This window comes from Sinocyclocheilus grahami, unplaced genomic scaffold, assembly GCF_001515645.1.
Source record: "Sinocyclocheilus grahami isolate Dianchi unplaced genomic scaffold, SAMN03320097.WGS_v1.1 scaffold75.1, whole genome shotgun sequence".
In the NCBI taxonomy this organism is placed as follows: Eukaryota; Metazoa; Chordata; class Actinopteri; order Cypriniformes; family Cyprinidae; genus Sinocyclocheilus; species Sinocyclocheilus grahami.
Window position 1 is genome coordinate 1,024,236 of NW_015505254.1, and position 10,781 is coordinate 1,035,016.

A 10,781-nucleotide genomic window follows, 5' to 3' on the forward strand; every position below is an offset into this window, starting at 1 on the left:
GAGAGAGAGAGAGAGAGACAGCGTCACATCACATTACAGTAGAGTCAGCTGTCTTAACCGTAGCTTGTGTACTGCATCATCACTGTGTCTGTCACGCGACTCTGTTCCCCTTTCAGGCTTGAACTGATGATAAAACTAATGACATTATTTACTGTCTTTACTTTTATTTTGAAAGATGAAGCTCGCGATTATGGTAAGGGGAGTTACATTTCCGACGAGTGCTTGCGGTGTTCGGCCAATCACAATGCACTGGGTCAGCTGGCCAATCAGAGCAGACTGCGCTTGTCGGAAGGAGGGACTTTGTAGAAAACGAAGCGTTTGAGAGAGGCGGGACCTACAATAATGTACAGTATTTGAAAAATAATGTGTTTTTTGAACATTAAAGCATGTCAACATATTCTGTTACACCAAATACACAAAATAATGATCTTTGTGTATTTGGTGTAACACAGAATAATGAAAAAGCATCATATGACCCCTTTAAGAAAAAGTTCATCCAAAATTAAAAATGTACTACCCTCAGGCCGTCTAAGATGTAGATGAGTTTGTTTCTTCATCAAAACAAAACAGATTTGGACAAATGTAGCATGACATCACTTGGTCACTAATGAATCCTCTGTAGTGAATGGGTGTCACAGTAATCCACACAAATCCAATCCATCAATTAATGTCTTGTGAAGTGAAAAACTTCTTTAAACTGTTGCTTTCCATCTGAAATACGAGTCCTCTATTGATAATATTGTTTCCTCCAGTGAAAAAAAACATCTAATCTGAATCAGGAGAGAAATAGGCAGAGATCAAGTGAAAACGGTCATAAATGGCATTAAACAAACGTGCTGATGGATTTTGATGTGAGAGGACAACAGGGGATGGACTTTTTCAATAGAGAAAGCATTATTATGAATTATGGATTATTTTTCACCTTAAAGGTCCCATGACATGCTGCTTTTTAGATGCTTTTATATAGGCCTAAGTGGGCCCTAGTACTGTATCTGAAGTCTCTTTCCAGTCCCACAATGAGCTTTCCTTAGGATGTGCCATTTCTGTGTCTGTAGCTTTAAATGCTAACGAGGAGGAGAGAGGCGGGGCAACTGCCATGCTTCGCTCGTTTGCAAGCCATGATGTCTCTCGAGGAAAAAAAAAATATTGCGCTCGCCTCGCACGGTAGTAGCTCATTTTCTCATGGGCGGGCCAAATTCTCTGGGCGGGCAAAGCAGAGAAAGGGGAGGTAACCTTTCCCCATATGACGACATAAAGGGAAGATTTCAGATTGGGCCATCTGAGCTTTCATTTTCTCATGAGCGGGCCAAATTCTCTGGGCGGGCAAAGCAGAGAAAGGGGAGGTAACCTTTCCCCATATGACGACATAAAGGGAAGATTCCAGATTGGGCCATCTGAGCTTTCATTTTCTCATGAGCGGGCCAAATTCTCTGGGCGGGCAAAGCAGAGAAAGGGGAGGTAACCTTTCCCCATATGACGACATAAAGGGAAGATTCCAGATTGGGCCATCTGAGCTTTCATTTTCTCAAAGGCAAAGCAGGATACCCAGGGCTCGGTTTACACCTATCGCCATTTCTAGCCACTGGGGGACCATAGGCAGGCTAGGGGAACTCATATTAATGTTAAAAAAACCTCATAAAGTGAAATTTTAAGAGACAGTTTGAATTTAAAATGCCTTGATGAATTTATTTATTACAAAAATACACATCTTTTCACTTCACAAGACCTTAATTGATGGATTGGAGTTGTGAGGATTACTTGTGGATTATTGTAATGTTTTTATCAGCTGTTTGGACTCTCATTCTGGCGGCACCCATTCACTGCAGAGGATGACACACACAACCTGTTTTTACACTAGAAGTCCGTTAACCATCTGTTTAATCTGTATTTCTGAAAGTCAATGTCAAATTTCAAACAACTAGGTTTTATTTCTTTTAGCAAGCAAAAGACTGCACAAAACAGTCTAAGGTGACATTCAGGAACTTAAGGCTAATATTTATGTGTGTGTGTTTTCATTCTTGCCATGTGGAATCTCAGTGTAGGGTTTATTTATAACTGGCAATGTGTGAATTGAGCGTCTGTAGTGATTCACCTCCTAATGTGAACTTCTGTTCATCATAATGAGCTGAGCCAAAAAAGAATCTCTGTTCTTCAATGGGTGCCAACATAATGTGATAACCTATAATTTGATCATATCAAAGTTTATCATAGTTTTCTCAAAATGAGCCATTCATTTAGGTACTTGCATTTATAAGCTACTGTTCAAAAGTTTAAGGTCAGTAAGATTTTTTTTTGTAGTAGTACTTTAATTGAGCAAGGACACGTGCATCGAATGTGTCAGTAAAAGATTTATAGTAGTACAAAATATTTCTATTTGAAATAAACACTGTTCTTTTTGAACTTTGTATTCATCAAAGAATCCTGAAAAGAAAAAAAGCAGGTTTGTGCCACTGATAACTGAACTTATGGCTACTGAAATAGCCTTGCTATCATGGAAAATAAAAGCCATTTAAATGTATTAAAAAAACATTTTAAATTCTAATAATAGTTTACAATATTACTGTTTTACTGTATTTTTTATCAAAAAAATGCTGTAAACTTTTGAATAGTAGTACAGATGAAATCGATCATTTACTGTTTGATTTTAAATTCATTTCATATTTGTTCAGTTTTAATTATAATTGGAGAATAAATGTATTTATAAATTAATAATTGAAATATATCAATAATATGTGTATAAATAAATTAATAATTAATTTATGTATTTTGTAACGAAGTTGTAATCCTATTTACTTTATTTATTTAAAAAAATACCTTGGCTGAGTGCTGTTGTATGTAAAGCAAAACTAAATGTTTTGCCCTCTGTGTCTTCTGTGTGCAGGCATGTTTGGCCTGTTTTTTGGGATCTTCGGGATGTTGGCCTACGATGGTGACAGAGTCCAAGAACACGGAATGTTTCAGGGCTACAACACGCTGACCTGGATTGTGGTCGCCCTCCAGGTGAGCTTGAACACTTTTTTTTTAGTACAAGACTTCTGAAGTGCAAACAAGTTTACATGGGAGTCAGTACTGATAATTGCTTCATCGTCAACAGCTAACAGGAAGCAACACAAGAGCTTTTCCCCTGCAACGCATTAATGTGCAACAATATAAATTGATTTTTTTTTTTTTTTCCCACAGGCTCTTGGAGGGCTTGTGATAGCTGCTGTCATCAAGTATGCTGACAACATACTGAAAGGCTTTGCTACATCACTCTCAATTATCCTCTCCACATTCATTTCATATTTCTGGCTTGAGGATTTTGAGCCTACCAGGTAAAAAGGACATTTTTTATGTCTTGTGATCAATAAATGCTTTAAATTCAATTGATTTAAAGTAAAAAAAAAAAAAAAAAGGTATTTAATTGAAATGAAAACTGAAAATCCACTTGTTGTTCTTTTCTGTCCAGTTTGTTCTTCCTGGGCACAGTATTAGTCATAATGGCGACGTTTCTCTATGGTTATGAGAGCAAGCCGGCACCCAACCCAAGCAGGGCATGAAAAGGGGATGGACGAGGTGAAAGTGGAGTGGAACAAAAGGATGAAATGAGTGGAAGGACAGAGAAGAGGAGAGGAGGCGTAGAGAGCGGGACAAAAGGATTGATACAAGGTTGGATAACAGGCTGGGCCACTGCTGTGCAGTGCTGAGCTGAAGCACACTTGGAGAAATGCTCCGGGTCTCTGGTTTCAGTGAAACTCCTGTTTTATGTGAAAAACATTAATCGGCGCTGATCACATTAATGGGTAATGGATTAAAAACACTTCCTAACGTGCCATTTTCAAATGGCACAAAACTTGTTCGGCTTTTCTTGGCCATTTAATATCCGTTCATCTTCAAGGGGCAATGGCTGCTTTTGATTCGCAACAGTGGCCTGCAGTAATTTGCCACAAATAAAACTTGAATCTCGCAGAAACTCTGCAATAGATGTTACTTAGGGGGTCGTTGCATCACTGTATTTTTGTGTCATTATTCAAACTGCAAGTCATAAAAAATATTTTATGCTATTTTAATTGACTGAGTTGCTGGGTTAGTTTCTGTGCCGTAGAAATTGAGGGAATAAGGGATCTTTTGTAAATAGAATGTAAACTTTCAATATTATTATAAAGAAAATGATAACAATACTTAAGATGATGCCAGCCAGTCAGTTTGTGGGATGTTGTGATTATTTTACAGATTACCTCTGTCACCAGGCAACAAAGAATACTTGAGTTACTCCGTTATATGTGCAAGGAAGTGCTTTTTAGCGACTTTGCACTATATGTGAAGCCATATTAGTATCTGGTGAGGAGTAATAATAAATCAGGTGTATAATTAGCTTTTTTTTTTTTTTTTTAAACAATACACACATTTGAACAAGGGCAGCACAAAATTGAAATGAACAGGCTTGGCATTTTTTTCAAAAGGTGTAAAAACAATGCATGCAGTCACAGCTTGAAAAAGGTAATTAATTAAAAAGGCAAATAGATTTTACAGTCAGGACAACTCTAGCTGCCCCAGTCCTTCAGAACACACTGTGAACCTCAAAATCAATAAACTCTATGGTGACCTCTGAAGACCATCATTGGGTCATTTTTGAAGTCTGCACATCCCATTTGGCATGAATTCAGTTTATACAAATCCAGTGGTTTTAATGCTTTAAAGCGAACGGATTGGGTCCATTTGTGCAGGCGCAGGATTCTCTAGAGGAGGGTGCTTCAATAAGGAAGGCGGTTGAGTGTTTGTTGTGCTTTTGTGTCTGGATGTGTGTTTATCTCAGCAGGAAGGTCCGGATGGTTTTCACCTCTAATGAATAGCAGTGTTTGCAGCACTGTTCAAATCTTTCTTCCCCTCCCTCGATTCCCTCGCTCCCAGGTGAGCAGAAGAGTGAATTAGTAGACAGCTCCAGACATTCCTAAGCTTAGAGCATAGAAATTTAAGCAGCCGAAGTACCCTCATTTCCACTGCAGCAGTATTCACAGTCCAGGTTATGCTCAGGGGGGACAGAATTCTGTCATTTTATTTACTTTCATGTGGTTGCATTTCTTTCTTCTGCATAAGAACGTTTTGCAAAACACTGGGAACCAAACAACGTTGGAGCCCATTGACTTCCATTGTATCGATAATAAAAAATACATTTCTAAGACTATATATATATATGTATATATGTGTGTGTGTGTGTATTGGTCATACAGGTTTGGAACGACATGAAAGTGAGTAAATTATGACAGGATTTAAATTTTTTGGTCCAGTATCCCTTTTATGTAGAGCAGAAGTATAGTTTCTTCTCCTGTACTTGAGTCTGAGGATTTAAGGCAAATGTCAATATCAAATTAAAGGGACAGTTCACCCCAAACTACAATTTCTTTCTTTCTTTTGTGGATTGCAAAAAAATTCAGTGAATGGGTTCCGCCCCCCCAGTGCAATGAAAGTCAGTAGGGTCCAATGTTTTGTTTCATTGGATGGACAAAAACATTGTTTAAAATATCTTCATGTGTGTTCCACAGAAGGAACAAACGTCATACAAGTTTGGAGTGAAGTGAGGGTGAGTTAAAGATTATAGAATTTTCTTTTTTTTTTGAATGAACTGCCCCTTTAAGTGTCTCCCAGGCTGTTCAAGAACCAAGTATCTCTTTAAAGGCAGCAGTGTGGATTTAAGGCAGATTGATTATTTTGATTAAAAACCTTCAAGTTTTGCCACAACCTGCTACTTAGAGGGAATCACCACTAATGGTGGTCCTCGCTTGGGCCTCCACATTAGCACCTGTGCGTCATTAGCATTGGGTTTACCCAAAGCGTTAGGATGGATCGGCTCCATATGGGTCAACACCTTGGGCTGGTCCTGGTGCACCCGGCCGGTGAGTCTTGCTCGAGAGCCCAGCGGCTTGGAGGGGTCCACAGCGATGTCCACTTTCATCCTCCACTTCACTGTCTGCAGGAGGATCTTCTCCTGTGTGGCCATATTCAAAGCCACCAGCCAAGTGGTGAAGCTCTGGTCGCGTTTGATCCACGTGAGCAAAGGCACATTGCTCTCGCTCACCGGTACGGCCCATGTTACGCTGGGGTAGAAGTTATCGTTCATGTGGACAGAGAAGCGGGAAGGCTTGGATGTGGGGCCGGAGAGGGTCACAGTTTCAGTCGTGTTTCCGTACCATGGGTAACTCACGCCGTCCGAGTCACTGATGGCCTTCACCAGTCCTTCTCGTAACTCTGGCAGCTCCCAGCTTGACCTGTGGAAATTAATGTTTAGACGTTAAACAATTATACAGTGGTGGCCAAAATGATTAGAACACTAGTATTTTCGTGCACCAGCTAAAAATTTTTATTAAACGGTAAATAAGTTATTTGTATCTTTTGCTTAGTGTGTCAGAAATATCAGTTTGTTTCCAAACATTCATTTTGCCATTAGTTGTAATAATCCAGTGAGATTTTTGTTTGCCCAAGGAGTCTGACAACAGCCAGTGCTCCACACCGAGATCTGATCTCATCATCATCCAGTCTGTCTTGAATGTCATGAAGAAACGGAACAAACTGATGCTGATTTAATTTAGTTAATAGAAGTTAATCGATAAAGAAAATCTATTTATGACATTATTTTTGACAGCATCTTCATTTTACAGCATTTTTACACAAGTGCCTAAAACTTTTAACAGTACTGTAGCTTTGCAGGTAGGTTTCTTGAAGCATCTTGGAGACATTGCCACAGTTCTTCTGGATTTAGTCTGTCTCAGTTTGTTCTGGTTCTTCATGTCATTCCAGACAGACTGGATGATGAGTTTAGATTTGTGTGGAGCACTGGCTGTTGTCAGACTCCTTGTGCAAACAAAAATCTCACTGGATTGTTACAGTTAATGGCAAAATGAATGTTTGGAAATATAAACTGATATTTCCTACTGACACACTACTGCAAAAGATAGAAAAAAACTGACTTAAAACCACTTTTTAGCTGGTCAAAATACTAATGTTCTAATAATTTTGGCCACCACTGTATAAGTGTAAAAATATGGTGAGTCAAAGTGTACAAATGATAATTGGGGTTAAGGATGACATTCATTATGAGGGTCCCAGCTGCCAGTGTAAAATGACTCGGTGTGAGAGGACGTTAATGTGGCTGGGTGCCACCACTGTATAAGTGTAAAAATATGGTGAGTCAAAGTGTACAAATGATAATTGGGGTTAAGGATGACATTCATTATGAGGGTCCCAGCTGCCAGTGTAAAATGTCGGTGTGAGAGGACGTTAATGTGGCTGGGTGTTGTTAGGTATGACCCGACGCTGGCATTTCTTCTTCAGTACGGCACCATCTGTGTCACAGAAAACCCCACGCAACCACCCGCTTAGGCAGTAATACACACCCCCACACACATGTCCACACCTCCACACTGACAGGCCCCCCAGTCAGCATCAGAAGGGCCCACATCACGCGTCACAGGGCTCGTGGGTGAGTGTGAGAATGTCTCTATCTCGTTCTCCTGCTCTGTCTCTATTTGTAGATTAGGCAGTGAGCATGTAATTGCGTTTGCCTGCGATACAAAACTCTGTTTAGCGCAACCACGCTGATGTTTCAGAGCAGCTATTCTATTCCCGTCTGATCTAGTGACAGGCTGTGAAACTCATTTGTGGGAGTATAAATGAAAGAGCAGTGACTGATGAAGGTGCAAACACTCCTCCCCTCAGGCACTGAGCTGGTGTATGCATACTCTCTGTGAATGTAAATCACTGGTGCACTGCACTCCTTTACTTTACACTATTTGAAGACATAATTAAACAAAGGGCCACATATAAATGAAAGATTTACTTACATTAACAGAGTGACGGATGGGTCAGTGACATTTTCTAATGTCTTTTTTTTTGGCTTAAAGTAAAAATACTTTCCTGAGAATTAGAAAAAGTCAAAAAAATAATTTCATTAAAGGACTGAAATTCTGGATCATAGAAATGGAAATGTTGAAGCTGTTCAGCTTATTGTTTTATTAGTCTATTGCTTAAAATTATTGTTTTTTAAAATAATTTATTATAAATAACGTTGTCCATCTAATCAATCATAACATAATATTGATCAACATTTTTTTAAAGAAATTAACTTTTTAAAGAAATTAACTTTTTTTCCAGGTAATTTGACTCTATGAAAAACAAAAAACTTTTTGTTCAAGACAAATTGTGTAACTTTAAGATAACTCTTGATATTCATGAACCATGAATCAAGTCATGATTTTTATTATTGATGGTTTTACTTGACGTTTTTGGAGTTGTTAATTGTTGGTTATAAACTGTTTTGTAAATATGCCTGAAACCTAGACTCAAAGGTTAGGTAGGCTACATTTTCCAAGAAGTTGGCACTTTTTTCCTAAGATTTATTATTTTTATTTTTTTTAAGAGATTTTGTCATCTTGGACGTCCTCATTTGGCGATGACCCACATAAATGATTTCTTGAATATCAGTGGCTAAATTTCCCTAATTTTAGATCAGGATGTGTGTTTATGGTCAAGACTAAGTCATAAAACATGCACTATGCTTACATGCCGAGGTCTCCATAAGTGTTGTAGAATTCCATTTGAGTGCACGCTTGAATCCAACCCACCATCCAAGCCTCGTTTCGAGGGATCGGCGGCATTTCTATCCGAGCGGAGGCCTTGAAGTACGGAGTTTTGTAGCGGAGCACTATGGGTGAATTCTCCTCGATCACTGTGGGGCAGTGGTCAATAGTAGCAGAGGCATCGTAAACAACGATGTTCTCGCGTTTAATCCGGGGTTTGCAGGCGACGCTCTGAAGGCAGCCCATGGCTGGAGAAGGTCAGAATCAGGGTAACCAACCAACCAACCATGAAGGGTGTTTTTCCCCCTAATATAAATATACCTTTATATTCCCGAAAAAACGCGTCAATCTATGCCCATGTCCAGCCTGGGCTCCCAATATAGTTGCTCCTCAAATTAATACATTTGAATTAAGAAACACAAATCAAGAAACAAGACATAAATTAGTCAATCAAAAGCATGTGCCCCCCCCCCCCCCCCCCCGGGCCCTACTCGGGATCAACAACAGGTTGCAAGACCTTCGACCATCTCTTGATTTTTGGTGTCCTCATGCCTGTGATTGTCAGTCGCGATCGGACTTGTGGATTGTTCCTGGCTCCCACTTCAATCTGACATGTTCCCTTTCAAATCCACATGGCCTTCTGCAGCTCTTCGCCCTTTCACCCGTTTCTTTCTGGTTCGAGTTTTCATGTCACAACCGGAGGCAGAAAAACAGTCAGGTGTGGCGGACCGCTCGCCTCGACAGTAGGTGGTCGCGATTCTGTTTTTCTCGATTTATGTTTGCGCTTTCGGAACAACAAACAATTTCAAAGTATTTCATGATTTACGACAGAAGAGGAACCGCGAGAAAAAGTAGGCTATGTTACTCGGCGGAGCGTTGCTCTCGATCAAATCACAGTTGACGTTCCGTTATAGCGTATATTCCTTCAGTAAACAGGCGTCCAGATGAGAGTGGATAAACCGAAATGATGTGCGCTGACAAAACAACTGCTGTACGGCTTTTAAAACAAACCGTTCCCATCACCGTTGTTGGCGTGCACACCGCGGTCGCTGTTCGGTTGTTGTGGTGCTGAATTAACGATCAGAGGCGCGTGGGAGTACCAGTGCACGTTATAGTCCTCCTCCATTCATTTCATCATCTTTGGTTCTCCGTTAATCAAAACCAGAAATAACTTTTACAGTGCAATAATAGTATGATGACTGCATGACTCAAGATTGATACTCAATCCTGCACACTCGTCTCCTACTTTGGAAGTTCAGTTAGGTCCACTTTCAACTAATGTACGCAAACAAATAAAAAAACTTGGAGTTATTTTTGACTCCTCTCTAATTTTTGATAAACAAATTAGTGCTGTTATTAGAGCAAGTTTTTTTCCATTTGAGATCTATTGCAAAGTTGAAGCATTTTCTTTCAAGGAAGGATATGGAAGTTGTGATTCATGCACTTGTTACATCTTGACTGGATTATTGTAACTGTCTTTATTCTGGTCTTCCTCAATCTTCAGTGTCACGACTGCAAGCTGTTCAAAATGCTGCGGCAAGACTTTTGACTGGGTCAAAAAAGAGGGATCACATTTCTCCTGTCTTATCATCCCTTCATTGGCTCCCCGTTAAATTCAGGGTTGATTTTACTATTTTTTTTCTGTTTGTTTATAAGGCATTGTCTGGTTGTGCACCAAGTTATATTTCTGAACTTCTTGTGCCATATTGTCCTGCTAGGGCGCTTAGATCTTCGAGTCACTTGCTACTAACTGTACCACGGTGTCGGTACAAATCAAAGGGTGATCGGGCTTTTTCCTGTGGTTGGCCCCAAGCTTTGGAATGGTCTCCCCTATCATGTGAGATCTGCTCCTTCTTTGGACATTTTTAAGTCTAGACTTAAATCTTATTTTTACTCTTTAGCCTTTTGTATGCGTGTAGTTTTGTTTGATCATTGTACAGCACTTTGGATCAATTTACATTGTGTTTAAATGTGCTTTATAAATAAATGTTGTTGTTGTTGATACGCAGATATGAAGGTATTTTTGGTGCAAAACAACTGAGCGTATGTGACAGCGGAATTTGTAGTTGTAGATAATAGCCAGCCACACATGTGTATCAGTAAATGTGAAGTCACAGACAAAAGTTGCAAACTTGTAGATTTTTTTTCTCTCTCCCACAAACACAACACAACAGTTACACCTTCTCGCAGGTGCACAAATCCTATTCTACGAATCACAAATAAAGAAAC

General features: G+C 39.6%; 2 protein-coding genes across 5 annotated transcripts in view; one reads left to right on the forward strand and one right to left on the reverse strand.

Annotated features, from left to right (window-relative positions):
• Nucleotides 1–4,369, forward strand: part of LOC107585865 (UDP-N-acetylglucosamine transporter-like) — an 8,454-nt gene extending 4,085 nt beyond the window's left edge. For all 4 annotated transcript variants that reach the window (XM_016273032.1, XM_016273035.1, XM_016273033.1 and 1 more), the window contains 3 exons: nucleotides 2,882–3,000; nucleotides 3,181–3,314; nucleotides 3,449–4,369. In XM_016273032.1, coding sequence (XP_016128518.1) covers nucleotides 2,882–3,000; nucleotides 3,181–3,314; nucleotides 3,449–3,539 — 344 coding nt within the window. In that variant the 3' untranslated portion in view covers nucleotides 3,540–4,369. The remainder of the gene's footprint in view (nucleotides 1–2,881; nucleotides 3,001–3,180; nucleotides 3,315–3,448) is intronic.
• Nucleotides 4,370–5,722: 1,353 nt separating this feature from the next.
• Nucleotides 5,723–8,966, reverse strand: LOC107585866 (protein FAM78B-like). The gene is made up of 2 exons (XM_016273036.1): nucleotides 8,536–8,966; nucleotides 5,723–6,245 (listed from the first exon to the last, which is right to left on the reverse strand). The coding sequence occupies exons 1-2, from the start codon at nucleotides 8,796–8,798 to the stop codon at nucleotides 5,723–5,725; spliced, it is 786 nt and encodes a 261-aa protein (XP_016128522.1). The 5' UTR covers nucleotides 8,799–8,966.
• Nucleotides 8,967–10,781: the final 1,815 nt, after the last annotated feature.

Bases quoted from the DNA above. Each gene is read 5' to 3' on its own strand.
- LOC107585866 (XM_016273036.1), bottom strand. From the start codon at position 8,798: ATGGGCTGCCTTCAGAGCGTCGCCTGCAAACCCCGGATTAAACGCGAG. The intron at 6,246-8,535 runs GTAAGCATAGTG...TAATTTCCACAG, and splicing joins ACTTATGGAGACCTCGGCAT to GTCAAGCTGGGAGCTGCCAG.